The following is a 17,524-nucleotide window of genomic DNA, read 5'->3' on the forward strand; positions in this document are numbered from 1 at the left end:
ATATCTAATGACTAAAACACTGTCAATAAGGAACGTATTTTCAATATTGTATAGTTAGTCATAACCCTTCAGTGGATAAATGATCACAAGCCTGAGAGCACATTTAAAATACAGTAGTTTTAATGAAATGCTGCATGTAATCACTGAGTTGGAGCCATTTTAGAGAAACTGACTTTCTCTTAACATTACAAAAGTATTCGTACACAGTGTTCTCAAAACAATACAGAGACCCAGTAAAAGTGGCAAGGTGTGGTGTTTGAGCATTCTTTATTTGATCTCCTAAGGGGGAAAAAATAGAGGTAGTTTGATAGCTGCATTTGATCTAAAGACGAGCGCATTTGCAATCCATAGAATAGCTGCTGGCTGACTTAACTCATTTCAATTTGTAGTGCCCTCTCTGGATTATTGGGATGGATTTGAGTGGAGGGTTTCTTCAGAATTGTAAGACTGTCTAATGTCTTGGTGCAGTTCTGGATTAATTCTCTTTATATCTAGGTATGATATCTATGCTGATATCTAATCCATTTGATCAATACCTTATTGATAGGGGTTTTTAAGAATAGTTTATACAAACGCCTGTCAGGAAGGGTCAAGGTTTACTTGGCCCTGCCTCAGCATAAGGGCCTGGACTCGATGACCTCTTGAGGTTTTGTTTCTATGCTACGGCCACTAGTACATGGTCAGTCTTGCTGAACTCTGAACAGACAGCATTTCAAGCATTTGGGGTAGCATTTTCTGGAATAAAAAATACTGAATTAAACCAAAGAGCAACCTTACTCCAACCAGTGATCGGGGTGAAATACTAGCCCCATTGAAGTCAGTGGAAACTTTGAGCAAACTCTGTTCAACTGAGAACTATGTTAGCAGTTAGGCAAGAGAGATTAAGGCAACTGCTGTCAGCTCCAATAGAGAGCTAAAGCCCACAAGCAACACAGGATCCAGCTGTGCAACTTTTAATCTTGTTCCAAGCAGGCAAACAATTCAAGTCAAAATGGAGTTTTTCATCCCGGGGACCTGTAGTTTTGGCAGGCCCCATGAGGATTAGCTGAATTGTTGATCTTCCTGGTCAGCACGTCACCAAGTTCTAGGACTTGCCGAATGGGTAACCAAGAGAGTGTTTGAAAGTGGCTTGCTACATATGATTATCACATCTGATTTGCCAGTGCAGCCACCTGCCATTGTTGGGTGTATTTTACCGTACCTCGCTTTCTTCTAGACTGAAGGAGTCACTAAACGATTGGCAGAAAGAAATGATTTTGTGTTGTTCCTGTTTACATTGATGACAAACAAAAAAACATTTCTGCAAACAGCAACGCTTATTGAAGATATCCTAGGAGTTAAAAAGGTCTGTGGATGTTTCCTATAATCGTGGATGTTTCCTATAATCGTGGTTGCGTAACTGTTCAGGGTTGTGTGCTAGAGGGGAAAAGTCATCTGTTAATAGGTTTTTTTTTTTTTGTGAACATGCATTGAAGAAAATTTGCCATTTGTCACATGTCATTTAGTGTTACAAATAAAGTATTGTTGGAGATATATAACCATTGTAAAACCTTGGGCAGGATACATTTAAGATCTCATCCCCATTACATGCTATAATCAGGTCAGGGACCAATGTTGTAAATTGATCTTTTGACACTGTTGCATTCGTAAGGTAGATGTACTTCTGTCTTGTCTTTGGGAATTTCATTCTCATCGCTAAATACTGAAGAATGCATATGTCAGATTAAACTGCTTTCCAAATTGTCCTAAAAGGAGACTTTTTGCTTGAGTTAGTCAGTCATTTGGTGGCTTTTAGTCTTCTCTAAGTTCGGGACTTTGCGCAATGTCACTGTTCTGCCTTAAAGGGATGTAATATTTAAAATATTGGTAGCCAATATTTCCTTGTGTTGAGAAAAAGTTCTATTAAAGTTGAAACAGCATAGATAGTAGGTTGGACAATGAAAATACACTTGTCAGTTTTACTCCCTGATTTTCATGCAGTGAGTCCTGGTAATGGCAAAACCTCTCCTTTTTTAAAAAATGTCTATAGTACTGTTTTAATAAATTCTAAATGGTAGCCCTGAATAATATGACGAGTATTCCTTCTTAGAGGGTGTCACTGCTACAAACCTAATTATTCCCTTTCCTCCGCTAATATCTCTTCAGCGGTGAAATACAGTAATTGGATTTCAGTGTCCAGCTAATTTCTGCCCCCTAGATAGGGTTTTGGGGTTATATGGTTTGTGTTTTCCTGAAATTCAATATTTATGTAAATTCGGACTAATTATTAAGTTGTATATTTTGATTAACTTTGCTGAAGGATGCTTAGACGCTGTCTGAACTTTCCTTCTGATTACTTTTCAGAATCTTCCCTTATCACAGATGAAACTATAATTTAAAAATAACTGACAGCGCAGTCCATCTTTAGATGCATTTAACTTCAATAAATATGGGGGTACAAACCAACAAAAGTTGGGGGGGGAAATAAAAATTTCAAAATAGCTAAAATTGGCTTAGTGCTTATTTTTTCACAATTCTGTTTTGTTTTTGTTTTTTTAGTAAAATGACTTGAGAATAATTTGATCTCTTATGAATTGGTGAACACATGGGATCTTAGCCTTGATTTGGGATTCACAGCCCCTTTCAAACTCTGAGGAATTTCTGCTACCCATCTACCCTTGTGTCTGACTAAATTTAAAACAATTTTTATTCTGTTGGGGAAGGCTCTTTAATTTTTATATGTTCCCTCTGTTAACGTTGATTTTTGGTTAAAAGACTGTTGGTTTATTTCATCGAACGATTAATGCATTGTTTTGTTTTCTATAGGAAATGATACAGTTAGAAGATATTCCCAATCTTGCAAGTCTAGTATCCAGTTTTGATCAACAGCAACTTGCTAATTTCTGTAGGATCCTTGCAGTCACAATTTCAGAGCTTGAGACAGGGAGTGATGACAAACACACGCTTCTTGCTAAAAATGCACAGCAGAAAAAAAATTTGGGTCCTTCTCGAGCTGAAGTTAATCAAGGTAAAGTGTCCCAGTTACTAGAGTCTTGCATTCTAAACACAGGTCCAGAGGAATCAAAAAGGAAGTCCATAAACCTTCTCTCCATCCTGTCAAGAGTCTGAGGCTTCTCTATTGTGATATTGTAAGCCTTCTGCATTTATGATGCTTATTTCTTTAATTCTGCATTCCATGTAGGTTCTTACCCAAACTATCATTATCAACAAAAAAAACAGTTTAGTTTGATTCACATGCACCCTAGAAATTAGTTGAGTAGGTATTGATGGTTAGAGTGGAGGGAAGATGTTTTGATGCTATGACGGGCTATAATGTCTCAGTACCATAGGTGTAGCCAGTGCTTGTCTGTTATCCAGGCAAGCATTTACATTGGTGTCAGGTGGCTTTATCTAATATCTTGCTCTAAAGCAATATGTCAGTCTTTTTCCCCTTTCTCATTAAGGAAAAAATGTTTAATACCAGTTTTTGGTTCTGGCCAGTCACTTACCAATTGCTATGCCAGTGTGGAGGAAAATACAACTTCCCTGGGGAGGGATACTCTTGATCTATTTCATACATACTGGTGAGGAGGTAGCATAGTGCATTAGAGCGTTACACTCGGAAGCAAACGTAGGTTCTGTGTCTGTCCCTGAACTAACTTGGGTTGTGACCGTGAGCCAACTCATTGACCTCTGTCACAGTGTCCAAGTGAGCTGTGCTTGTGAAGGGCTATGTAAGAGCTACGTGTGGATTTATCACTGTTTGTGGACCTAGGATTTCTAGCTTGTGTTTAGTCATGCTTTTGAAGACTCTCTGGTGTGATGATCTGACTAGAATGCCTCTTTCCTTAGAGTTTCAGGAGTTAATTTTCCACGTTATGGGAAGCAACCTTTTATATTAGATATCAGAAGGAGAGGACCATTGTAAGAGAACAGTCCAGACCAAAGTCTGAACTAGAAATTATATTGGGCAAAACTTCAAAATCTGTCTAATCTTAAATTCTTGCTGGAAATCTTGAAGCAACACGTGTGCTGCTTTTCAGATTGAGTTGGCATTTTTGGAATAAAACTGAATGTTGAGGAGTTAATATTTTAAGCAGTTTCAAATCATATTAGGCTAAATCTTGGTTTACATTTTGACCTCAGTGTTTTGGTATAATGATGACTCCTATTAAGTATACTCAAACAAATAGCAGAGAGATCTGTATATAGACCTTGCTTACATTTAAAGTCCCTGATGGTTTGTAATTTTTTTTTCCAGAGGTGTTGAATGCCTGATGGCCTTTTGGGAGGCATTGGTAGTTGCAGGTGCTCAGCATCTTGGAACTTGAGGCCACTGTGTGAGCTTTTTTTATTGCCTTGAGCACCTCTGACTCGAATGTTATCTTAAGTTCCTACTTCACTGTGAGCCTTCTAGGCTTTATCAGACAATGTAATCAATTAAAATGCCAGCAAAGGGAAGGTGAACTGGTTTCACTTTTGTTGTCTGAAACTCTTTGAAATATGATCAGCCCAGGGTTTGTATATAGACTCTCCAGGAAGCTCTTGTCATTAGGATCCAGTCCATTTAGGGGTTTCAATGTCAATATCTAAATGTTCAACTTAGCCCACATCTACAAGTAGCAAATTCAGAGTATGAAGCAATGGGCTGACCAAAAAGATTCTACTTACACCTCTCAACAATCATGCTGCTGCATTCTGCACTGGTTGTGGGCAGCAGAGTGGCCTTTTCAGAAGCTCTTTGTAAAGAATATGTATGCATGAGAGTGGTGCCACTAGTTGGTGACAAATGGGTATTCTTTACCGCAAATAAGCCCTTATGGCTGAAGATCCAAGGACATCTGATATATTAAAGTGAATGTGCAAATCTTCAGGCTGTTTAAGCAAACTAACTGAATATGTCCCAGATCCTGCAAGTGCTTAAATCTGAGTATTTCAGTAGTCTCTCTGCACATGCTTGAAGTGAGCTATTTGCATGTTGGTTTGCAGGGTCCGGGTCTAAATGTATAAACCTAAAATATTATTTTTCACATATAATTTTAAGTTAACTTAATCTTTTTCTAAGTTCAGAATTCCATGGTTGACATGCTGCTGTTGTTGGAATTGCAGCCACTGAAAATGGTGGTACTTGGACTAAGGGCCTTGGCTTTTGAGTGTACAAGGATGAAGATTTAGCGTAGGATTATATCTAACAGCTCTGTTTTTATTTGATGATGAAGACCGGATACTATGTATCTTTGTGAAAGCCTTACACTGAGGGCAAAGTGCAGCTTTTATTCAAAGTTGACATAGGAATGAACAAAAACAAATCGAACGTGTAATGTTGCAACATCAGTCCACCCTGCGTGGGAAAGGATTTAAAGTACCAATTTTAATCATGATTTAAACCAGCAAGCAGGAAAATTCAATTTAAATAATTGATTTTGATCTTCTTTTGCCTTTGTGCTTTTTAGTTACTTTCCTTTAGTTGATTCTCCATTGGTTGGTAATCATTAAAACATGTTGATTTTCAACTAAATATAGTCTCTGTGCTAAATTTGGTGGTACTTTTTGCCAACCAGAAGGATACATTATATCTCTACATTTATTTAAGCAGTTATGTAGATTCTTAATTTTTACATTTCCTTGTTACGTTAGAAAATGGTGAATAATGCATTTCTTATTAGATGGTTTTTTTACTTGTTTCAAGCTCTATTTGGATGGAAATTGGAATTCAATTAAAAATATGCAGAAGCATTATTTTATTGATTAAATAAAGCTACCTTAAATATCCTATACATATAAGAGGAAAAAAGTTTTTCAAAACCATGTGCATTTAAAACTGATTTATTAAACAAAGGAAGTATTATCTGTAGTTGTGAATTACACTGATAGTTTGAGCACCATGTCCTTTGTGATTTTTGAGCTAGTAGATACCATGCTCTCTCATTTAGTTTCTTTTAATATATTGGAGAGAAAAAACCAGCTTTCCTGCTTTTTCAACTCCTAATCAATTTCTTAACTTTTGAATGAGCTAGTCATTGAACTGAATTAGTTGAATAAAGTGAAATGGGGAAAAAAAATTCTTTTTGCATCTGCAGAAGAGGCAACTATTGTTAAAGCCAGTTTAACAATTCAACAAACGCTGGTTCCAGGGCCTTAGCCAGTTACTTCCACCAGTTCAGTGGTCTGCCTCTCGTTAAAACTTCAGTAACAAATGTATTGATTGATGTGAATGTATTTGTTTTATTTAAATTATTTTAATAGGTTATAGTAAGTTTAGGCCTGAACAGAGGTTGTCATAATTTGAGTTTAATTTTAAACTAGTAGATGAAAACCTGCACTGTTGCACAGATGTAATCTGTAAAGGAAGGTGTGGGGGTGTTTTTGCTGTTTTAAGAGAAGGCAGAGAACTTTAAAAATTGAACAGTAACAGACCGCAAATCCCAGTGATGATGGAATCTGGTGATATTTTAAACAAAAAGAGTTCTCAGCCATACAAGTATCTGTTTCCATCACTTCACACTGACTCAGCGGATGTTCAGAGTTGAGGATAGATTATTCTATGTGCTGGTGTTGGTGGTGTGTGGGTGGTTGTATTTGTGTTGTCCTGGGAGAGTTGTATAGATTTGTGCAGGTGGTGAGTGAGGACTGGGTGCTCCAGTGAGGGGAAGGGTGTTTGAGGCTATTGTATGTACTGGTGATAGACCTGTGCATGGTTTTGAAGAACTGTAGCAGTTGGTCCAGGTAATCCACCATCTATGCCAAAGGCCTCAAACTCAAATGACCATGAGGGACACATGAGGACTAGTGCATTGGCCCGCGGGCCGCATCACTGACACCCCACCCTTGCTGCCCCTGGCTCCTTCCCCACTCCACTCCTTCCATGAGGCCCCACCCCTTCCCTGCCCCCATTTCAACCCCTTCCCCGAAGTTCCTACCCCAAGCCTGCCCCCAGAGGGAGCAAGAGGGGCGCAGGGTGTGGCGGGGGCTCAGGGCAGGGGGCGCAGGGTGTGGCGGGGGCTCAGGGCAGGGGGTGCAGGATGGGTTCAGGGTGTAGGCTCCGGCCCAGCGCCACTTATCTAGAGCGGCTCTGGAGTGGCAGCGGCATGCGCTGGGGCCAGGGCAGGCTCGCTGCCTGCCCTGGCCCCTCACCGCTCTGCTCTGCTCAAGGAAACAGCTGGAACCACGTCCATGGAGGTGGAGGGGGGCACACAACTCTGTGTGCTGCTCTTGCTGCTCCTCCAGGTACCTCCCCCGAAGCTCCCATTAGCTGCGGTTCCCCGTTCCTGGCCAATGGGAGCTGCGGAGGGCAGTGCCTGGAAGCGAGAGTAATGCATGGAGTCCTCTTCTCCCTCCCCCCCCGGGGAGGGTGGGGGTGCAGGGGCATGGCTCCGGCCGCTTCAGGGAGCGGCGCAGGGCTTGCGGCGCCATGGGGTGGGAGGAGGGGCACGTGGGAGGTTGGTGGGCTGCACGAAAGAACCCCGCGAGCCACATGCGGCCCGCAGGCTGCGTGTTTGAGACTCCTGATCTATGCAGTCTTCCTCATACAACCAGTGAAATTGTTGCCTGCTAATTAGCTGTTGAGTAAGGGTGGTGTTTGGTTGAGTTACTTCAGATATCACAGTGGACTAGGACTCTTGACATGGCAGACTAAATTACTTTCCTAAATGATTTTAATAAGTAAATATAATAGTAAGTTTAGGCCTTAAACTCAAATTATAACAGACTATGTTAATTTTGAAACTAGTTGCTGAAAGCCCTTGCTGTTGCATGGGTGTAATTCATAAGTTCTCAGCCATTTTGACTTTAAAAGTGGGACAGTAACAGACTGAATCCCAGTGATGATGCAACTTGATGATAGTCTGACCAAGAGCAGCTCTCAACCAATGCTCGTAGCTGTTTCCTTCTCTTCATGATGACTTAACAGACATTCTAGGCTTAAAAAAGATCCATTTTTTAAAAACGATTGGTTTTTACCCAACCTGTCATGTCTAACTGTCTAGGATTCCTCTTGCTGCTGTTGAGCGCTCTTCAAAAAAGCCAATATTTGGCTCTTGTCAGCTATATAGAATACAGTTGTGTACACTGTTGTATATTTCGATAAGAGCATTTTGAAAAGTGAATTTGCCATCTGGCATGAAGTCTTTTGTTGGTTGTTTACTTGTTGTGGTGTTTTCCTGTTGTAGCTACACTCCTGAATATTCCAGGCTTTGTTGAGCGATTATGCAAACTGGCAACAAGGAAAGTATCAGAAACAACAGGTACTTCCAATTTTCTCCAGGAGTTAGAGGAGTGGTACACCTGGCTGGACAATGCACTTGTTCTTGATGCCCTGATGCGAGTAGCAAATGAGGAGGCAGAGCAGAGCAGCACAGGTATCTGTTTGTTATTTACTAATCTATGGCTTTGCTTTATGGCTTGTAGAATAGCTGGGTTTCGCTTCTATCTCCTCCCCATTCCCCCTTCGAAAAAACAAACAAACAAACCAACATGTTGAGCACAGTATGCTTAGATCTGTCTCCTGTTTTACTGCAAAGTGATTTGATTTTTGTACTTACCAATAGATCCTATTGCGAAGTTTACTTCTCAGCTGTCCAAAGAGCTCCTTATATAGTGTTATGCTTGCAACCCTCTGAATCCCTCTCACGAGAGGTAGGAGAGTTTTATTTCCATTTTACAGATGTGGGAAACTGAGGCACAAATTAAGCAATTTGCTCAAAATCTACAGCAAACTGGCTGTAGAATAGGGATTAGAATCTAAGCATTCTTGCATCCATCTCCATGCTCAGGCAACTCAGTGATTCGTCTTCACACAATGGCAGGTAATTCGGATAAACTGTTAATTGTTCCAGCAAATCATTTAGCTGCTATCTCCAACTGAATTAAGACAACTTAGAACCATACAAATGTAGGGCTGGAAGGGACCTGGAGAGATCATCAAGTTCAGCCCCCTATGCTGAGACAGGGCCAAGTAAACCTCAAGCATCCCTGACAAGTGTGTGTTTGTACAACCAAATCTCAAACGATGGGGATTCCATCATTCTTTCCTTGGAAACCTGTTCCAGAGCTTAACTACCCTTGTAGTTAGAAGGCTTTTCCTAATATCTCACCTCAATGACCCTTGCTGCAGATTAAGCCCATTACTTCTTGGTCTACCTTCAGTGGACACAGAGAATAATTGATCCCCATTCTCTCTGTAACAGCCCTTAACGTATTTGAAGACTGTCATCAGGTTCCCCATCAGCAGTCTTTTCTGAAGACTAAATGTCCAGCTTTTGTAACCTTTCTTCACAGGTCAGGCTTTCTAGACTTTTTATCATTTTTGTTGCTTTCTTCTGGATACTCTCTCCAATTTGTCCACATCTTTCCTAAAGTGTGGCTCCCAGAATTGGGCACAGTACTCCAGCTGATGCCTCACCAGTGCCATATAGACAGGACAGTTACCTCCCATATCTTACATACTACACTCTTGTTAATACATCCCAGTATGATATTGCCTCATTTTGCAACTGCATCACTTTGTTGACTCATATTCAGTTTGTGATCCAGCAGTACCACCACCCAGCCAAGTACTCCCTATTTTGTAGATGTGCATTTGATTTTTTTTCCCTTCCTAAATGTAGTACTTTGCATTTACTGTAGAATTTCATCTTCTTTTCAGACCAATCCTCCAATTTATCAAAGTCATGTTGAATTTTAATCCTGTGCTCCAAAGTGCTTGCAACCTCTCCCAGTTTAATGTACTCTGAAAATTTTATAAGCGTACTCTCCACTCCATTATCCAAGTCATTAGTGAACATATTGACTGTACCAGACTAAGGACTGACCCCCTATGGAACTCCACGAGATACACCATCCCAATTTCACAGCAAGCCATTTATAATTACTCTGAGTACAATCTTTCAACCATTTGTGCACCCAATTTACAATAATTTCATCTAGACCACGTTTCGCTAGTTTGCTTATGAGTGTGTCATGGGGGACTGTATCAAAGCCTTTCTAAACTCAAGATATATCATGTCTTCTGCTTCCCACCATCCATTAGGCCAGTAACTCTGTCAAAGAGGAAGTTAGAGTGGTCCGGCATGGTTTGTTTTTGACAAATCCGTGATGGCGTTTCCTTATAACTATATTATTCTGTGCTTACAAGTTGATTGTTTAATAAGGTGTTCCATTGTTTTTCCAGGTATTGAATTTAGGCTGACTGGTCTGTGGTTCCCTAGGCCCTCTATTTTCCCCTTTTTAAAGATAGGTACTATGTTTGTCCTTCCCCAGCGCTCTGAGACCTCACCCGTCCTCCATGTGTTCTCTCAAAGATAATGGCTAATGGTTCCACGATTGCTTCAGCCAGTTCCTTAAGTACCCTAGGATGAGTTTCATCAGGCCCTGCTGGCTTGAATACATCTAATTTATTGAAATATTCTTTAACCCATTCTTTCTCTATTTTTGCTTGCATTCCTTCCCCATTTTTTATGTTTGTTTTAAAGATGTGTTATGTAAGCTCTGAAGTATTGTGATGAAAATGCATATACGCTCTCTTCACTATGTGAATACATAGATTATAAGGTCAGAAGAAACCATTCTGATCTTCTTAGTTTGACCACTTGTATAACACAGGAGGTGAACTACTCTCCCAAAAATGTAGTCTCCTTTGTGGAGTAGACCTTATAAGGTTGTTTTCTTTATCTCCAAATTTTACATAGCTTCTGAAGATACATAGGAGCAACTATCCTCTTGATCCTACTTGATCAGGATTGTGGCAAAAACTCTTATTAAAAATCCTGCAAATATACTAAAACAAAATTAAGTGTAGGTCTTGCACACAGAACTGTCTCTGTTCAGTGTGCTATCTTGGTATGTGTGCACAATTTTGGTTTGGTGTAAAGTGGAAAAAGCTTGCTACTATAAAAGAGAACTCTCTCAGAAATGGAGTGCACATTTCACAGAACTCTTGATCTTGGATAATCTCTGTGATCATCACAATAAGGGCTGCAACTTCCTCTGCTGGGCAATGTGAGCGTCTCTCTGACTCTGGCTGCATGCCTCCCAGCACTCATGCATGTTTAACCGGTTCACAAAAATGTAGTATGGGGACAGCATGACTTGCACCTCCTTAAGTCAAGCCACCATGATGGGTCTAACTTTAAATCCTAGCCTGTTTTTATTTAAAGTGTCAATTTTGTGATCTAAATAATTCCATATTGTGGCTTCCATTGCATCCTAAACATGTTACATTTTTATCTCTGTCCTTCAACATTATACTTACAGAATGGATTTTCAGACGCATTTAGCACTGGCCTACCTGTGACCCCCCACTGGAGATAGTTAGAGGAGAGTTAGGCCAAAACTGAGCATTTTTGAAAATCACATCCCCGAATTCATGATTTCCTGTGTACAAAGAAGAGAGCAAGGGTAGAAGTGATATAGTGTCATTAGGAATTTCACATTTGTAATCCATTAGTTTTGTGTATGAAATGCTGTTTGGCTTGTTATCAGAAGGTGAGCTATTTAAAAAAAAATATTTGAGGTAAGGATCCTAACACCGTCCTAATCTAAACCTCAGTGGTGCATTTTTCCCAGAGTGAGGAAACACGTCTTGCAGATAACTTGGAATTGCTTATTTCAGTCCCATGACCCATCTTCATTTTTGCTAGGAAGATCTTCAAGCAAATGTGCTGGTCATACGTTTGCAGTACTGCAGTATTGGTATTTACATAAAGCAGTAACCAATCCTTTTCCTATGGGGACTACCTCAGGCTCACGTCTCTGATCTCTCATTTAGAGTCTTCAGATGAAAGTGGATTAGCCAACACCTCAACAAGAACTCAGCTTCCGCAGTCCATGAAGATCATGCATGAGATCATGTACAAGCTGGAGGTGTTGTATGTTCTCTGTGTATTGCTGATGGGGAGACAGAGGAATCAGGTGAGTGTCTACCTAAATGTTCATGTGTGCATAGAATAGTCATTGTCTTTTTAAATCCAATCATTCAGTTTAGCCTACCTGAACCCACCATCATGCGCTCCAAGTTTTTGTTTAGTGAAGCTGTATTGGAGTCACTGGTTAGAAACCACTCAGTACTTTCCCGCTTAGAGTTCCTTTACTTCTGGGCCTCATGGTGAGGTTTGTAAACACTTTTTTTTATTTAGAGAGAGTTCTACAAACAAATATACATTTTAAGTACAATCCTATAAGCACAAATAACTGGTACTTTATAAACCTACGTACGGATACAAAAGAACATGAAAATGAACAGAAGAATTGTTCATGGTAGCACACAGTGTGCGTTTCGCTGCTTTCTGGGCAAAGCACAGTCTCTATTACATGGAGTTCATAGTTCAAGGACGTACAGAGAAAGTGAAACTAATACATATGGATAGGCTGGGGCTATGGGATCAAGAAAATCATGGACTCTGTGAAAGGCTTTTTGGTTTTGGTGGGGGGGGGGGGGCGTATTGTGTAAATGCAAAGACTTCATTTCTGCCTTTTTCCATTGCAAGAATGCAGCTTTCATAGTATACATGAATGTGCGGCAAAAAGCTGCCTCCGGTTTCTATCCCACTCCAACCCCTTTCACTGTCATAAGGCACAAACTTTGCTGCATACAGGTGTCCATTTGAATACTATTTTTGTTAAGCATGGCTGTTTGAGAAGTAAGCGTTCCACTGGAAATCGAGGCACATAAATATTCCAAAACTTCACTCCTCTGATGGTTAGAAACCTTCGTCTAATTTCAAGTCTAAACTTCCCGATGACCAGTTTATATCCATTTGTTCTTATGTCCACATTGTACTGAGCTTAAATAATTCCTCTCCCTCTCCGGTATTTATCCCTCTGGTATATTTATAGAGAGCAATCATATCTCCCCTCAGCCTTCTTTTGGTTAAGCTAAGCAAGCCAAGCTCCTTGAATCTCCTTTCATAAGACAGGTTTTCCATTCCTCGGATCATCCTAGTAGCCCTTCTCTGTACCTGTTCCAGTTTGAATTCATCCTTCTTAAACATGGGAGACCAGAACTGCACACAGTATTCCAGGTGAGGTCTCACCCAGTGCCTTGTATAACGGTACTAAAACCTCCTTATCTCTACTGGAAATACCTCGCCTGATGCATACCAAGACCGCATTAGCTTTTTTCACGGCCATATCACATTGGCGGCTCATAGTCATCCTATGATCAACCAGTATTCCAAGGTCCTTCTCCTCCTCCGTTACTTCTAATTGATGCGTCCCCAGCTTATAACTAAAATTCTTGTTGTTAATCCCTAATGCATGATCACCATTAAATTTCATCCTATTACTCCAGTTTACAAGGTCATCCGGATCTTCCTGTATGATATCCTAGTCTCTCTCTAAATTGGCAATACCTCCCAGCTTTGTATCATCTGCAGACTTTATTAGCACACTCCCACTTTTTGTGCTGAGGTCAGTAATAAAAAGATTAAATAAGATTGGTCCCAAAACTGATCCCTGAGGAACTCCACTGGTGACCTCCCTCCAGCCTGACAGTTCACCTTTCAGTATGACCCGCTGTAGTCTCCCTGTTAACCATTTCCTTATCCACCTTTCAGTTTTCATATTGATCCCCTTCTTTTCCAATTTAACTAATAATTCCCCATGTGGCACGGTATCAAACGCCTTACTGAAATCTAGCTAAATTAGATCCACTGCGTTTCCTTTGTCTAAAAAATCTGTTACTTTCTCAAAGGAGATCAGGTTGGTTTGGCACGATCTACCTTTTATAAAACCATGTTGTATTTTGTCCCATTTACCATTGACCTCAATGTCCTTAACTACTTTCTCCTTCAGAATATTTTCCAAGACCTTGCATACTACAGATGTCAAACTAAGAGGCCTATAATTACCCGGATCACTTCTTTTCCCTTTCTTAAAAATAGGAACTATGTTAGCAATTCTCCAATCGTACGGTACAACCCCTGAGTTTACAGATTCATTAAAAATTCTTGCTAACGGGCTTGCAATTTCATTTGCCAATTCTTTTAATATTCTTGGATGAAGATTATATGGGCCCCCCGATTTAGTCCCATTAAGCTGTTTGAGTTTCGCTTCTACCTCAGATATGGTAATATCTACCTCCATATCCTCATTCCCATTTGTCATGCCCTAAGATCCTCATTAGCCTTATTAAAGACTGAGGCAAAGTATTTGTTTAGATATTGGGCCATGCCTAGATTATCCTTAACCTCCACTCCATCCTCAGTGTTTAGCAGTCCCACTTCTTCTTTCTTTGTTTTCTTCTTATTTATATGGCTATAGAACCTTTTACTTTTGGTTTTAATTCCCTTTGCAAGGTCCAACTCTACTTGACTTTTAGCCTGTCTCACTTTATCCCTACGTGTTCTGACCTCAATAAGGTAGCTTTCCTTGCTGATCCCTCCCATCTTCCACTCCCTGTATGCTTTCTTTTAATCACCTCTCGTAGACCAAGCTGGATGAGCAAGCATCTCAACTCCTGCCTATGAATTTTTTCCCCTTTCTTGGGTTGCAGGCTTCCGATAGCTTCTGCAGCTTTGACTTAAAGTAATCCCAGGCCTCCTCTGCCTTTTAGATCCATAAGTTCTTCAGTCCAATCCACTTCCCTAACTAATTTCCTTAATTTTTGAAAGTCAGCCCTTTTGAAATCAAAAACCCTAGTTGCAGATTTATTTTTGTTTATCCTTCCGTTCAGTTTGAACTGAATTGGCTCATGATCACTTGAACCAAGATTGTCCCCTACAACCATTTCTTCTGAGGTCCTCACTACTCACCAAAACCAAATCTAAAATCCCCTCTAGTTGGTTCAACAACTACTTGATGAAGCAATCCCTCAGCTATCGCATCTAGGAAAATCTGAGCCCTATTATTACTAGCACTCGTCCTCCAGTCTATATCTGGGAAGTTAATCTCCCATGATCATGCAGTTTCCATTAGTATTTACTTAATTAAAAACATTAAAGAGGGCTCTATCCATATCCAGATCGGACCCCGGCGGTCTATAGCACACCCCAAGCACTATCCCAGGGGAGGCTCTAATAGTTTTCTTCCCCAATGTAATTTTTGCTCAGACGGACTCTGTCTTATCCATTCCATCGCTTCTTATTTGTTTATGTTCTGCTTCATCATTGATAGACAGTGCTACTCCACCACCTTTGCCTTTATTTCTGTCTTTCCTAAACAGCACAGACCCTTCAAAACCCATAGTCCAGTCATGACGACTATTCCACCAGGTTTCTGTTCTCCCTAGAATATCTGGTTTCACCTTCTGCACCAGTAGCTCTAGTTCCTCCATTTTGTTGCCTAGGATCCTCGCATTGGTGTACAAACATCTTAATTTTTGCTCTTTGGCCTCGCTCACATTCTGTTCCCGATTAGGCCTCGAAATCTGAGCCTCGATTTCCTTAAGCGTCTTCCCTAGCCTAGCATAGTCTCCCTTAATACTTTCCAGCAAGAATCTATCCGTATCATTTGTTCCCACATGAAGGATAATTAGGGGATTCTTTCCTGCTCCCTTTAGGATCCTTTTCAACTTCAGGTCTACATCCCATATCTTAGCACCTGGAAGACAGCACACCCTTCTAGTCTCTGGATCAGCTCCGGTTACAGGCCTGTCTATTCTTCTCAGTAAAGAGTCCCCGATCACATAGACCTGCCTTTTCCTGGTGACGGTGCTATTCTCCAGTCTGTCCCCTGTTCCCTCTGGCTGCAAGTTCTTTCCATTCCTCTTCAACCCATCTTGTATCCTCCTGGGGCTCATATTTGGTGTGGTCTCCATTGACTCTTCCCCTTTTCCTATAGGACTAGCCGCTCTTCTCTTCTTCCTTGCCCTTCCATCTTCAGTGACCACCTGCTGAGCCCCTTCTTCATTTTCCAACTCTACAGACCTGTTCTTGAGCTCTGTTTCTCCTTTACTAGCCCATCTTTTCCTCTGCCTGGTTCTTTTAGTCACATGCTTCCATTGACCACTTTCCTCACCCAGCAGTCTCCCCTCAGAATTCCTCAGTCCTGCTTCCATCTGCAAGTCTGAGCTTTTCCCTTCAGATACCTCGTGTCTTTGCTCCATAATCTACTCAAACCGCCTTCTAAACTCAACCAGACTTTCCACCTCCATCTCCAAACCTCGGATCTTTTTCCTCCATCAGCTCTATCAGACGGCATTTCATGCCGACAAAACTCTTACCAGGTACCCCCTCCAGGATCATTTACATACCACAGCTTCCACATCCAGTCATCCTCATTGTGTCTTCCACGACATGGGTCACTCCCACTGCTGCCTCTGTATCTGCCACCGCCTTCCCACCTAAACCCTGTTAATCTTCTCCTCCAACAGAACTGCCATTGAAACTCCCCTGTTTACAGCTCTCTTTGCTGGCTCCTGGGCCGCTGCAGCTGTCTGTGTTCTCCCTCTGCTGCTTCTGCCATGGTAACCACCATATAGATCAGCAGTTGCCAGGCGGAGGGGATTAAAGGTCATAGGTTTGTGACATCAGTCTTCCAATTCGGGCAACCAAAGATCTTGCTTCTGCAATTCCATGCAGAATTATGCTGTTGTCTCAGGAGGTTACAAAACTCTTTTTGGATCGCTGATTTATGAGAAGAAATGTAAATAGGCATTTAATTTTTCAGCAAGGGAACATTCTGAAAAAACTAAATTCTCCAATAGTGAAGCATCTCTCTAGATTCTCTTCTTGGTGACATTGTACACTGTTCAATTCTTCTCTGCAGTGCTAGCAGAGGCTCCGTGACCACACTTCACTGCCCCCTTGGGATGATCACACTCGGATAGAGAAGTGGCTCTTTACTGCATTGGTTGGCTTTTCATGCCCTGTAATTATAACCGCACCCTCAAGTAGTCACTTCACATATTTCTTTAGGTTGTCTTACATGGTTCTACTTAAGTGGTGAAAGATACTCTGCTGCTCTACCTGCCGTTTCTTGGGGAGCCAAGCGGCACACGTTAAGAGGAAGTGTGATGGGGTTTAGCGTAATGAGGAACTGGAAATGGGCATTAAACCATCTGCACAATCTTGAGCAGCAGTGGGAAGATGCCAAAGAGGATTTGTTCTGGCATTCAACTGAACTATATAGCAATAGTTCAAATGGGGTCTCTAGGAGGGACAGTGAAATTAGAAAGCAACCCTTATGGTTTATGGGTGTCATAAGATATAAAGGTTAGCCCCGCTTGGTCTTACAGTTCAGTAGGCTAATATTAAGAAGGCAGGAAAGCATCTAGGGGTGTGTTGGTTGGCACAGGACACAAAGGCACTGAGTATGACAATCTGATTCTTGTTGTTAAAACGGTGAACACTGGTGGAGACAACAGGGAAGCTGCAAGTTCTGCATTTTCACATATAGTTTTTATACATTTTATAGTTCGCCCTGCTGCAGTTATGCCATACTGGCCACTGTGAGGGGCTAGTGCATCCAAAGTAGTTTCTGCAGACAGCTATTGGCAACTGTCTCTGGAAATGATTGGGAGAGTCCCTTGCTCTGTGCAGGAGTCTCTTGGCGTGTGGGAGAATGTGAAGGCGGAGGTGGGGGTAGGTAAAAGGCTGACTGAAATGTTGGA

At 41.1% G+C, this 17,524-nt stretch overlaps 1 protein-coding gene across 2 annotated transcripts in view; it reads left to right on the plus strand.

The window, feature by feature from the left end:
* The window catches only part of TRPC4AP (transient receptor potential cation channel subfamily C member 4 associated protein), a 70,925-nt gene that overhangs the window by 35,275 nt on the left and 18,126 nt on the right, over positions 1-17,524 (plus strand). For both annotated transcript variants that reach the window (XM_084645859.1, XM_084645860.1), the window contains exons 6-9: positions 1,217-1,345; positions 2,806-3,007; positions 8,148-8,336; positions 11,744-11,886. In XM_084645859.1, coding sequence (XP_084501985.1) covers positions 1,217-1,345; positions 2,806-3,007; positions 8,148-8,336; positions 11,744-11,886 — 663 coding nt within the window. The remainder of the gene's footprint in view (positions 1-1,216; positions 1,346-2,805; positions 3,008-8,147; positions 8,337-11,743; positions 11,887-17,524) is intronic.

The sequence above is a fragment of the Lepidochelys olivacea genome, assembly GCF_965140295.1.
Source record: "Lepidochelys olivacea isolate rLepOli2 genome assembly, chromosome: 13".
In the NCBI taxonomy this organism is placed as follows: Eukaryota; Metazoa; Chordata; order Testudines; family Cheloniidae; genus Lepidochelys; species Lepidochelys olivacea.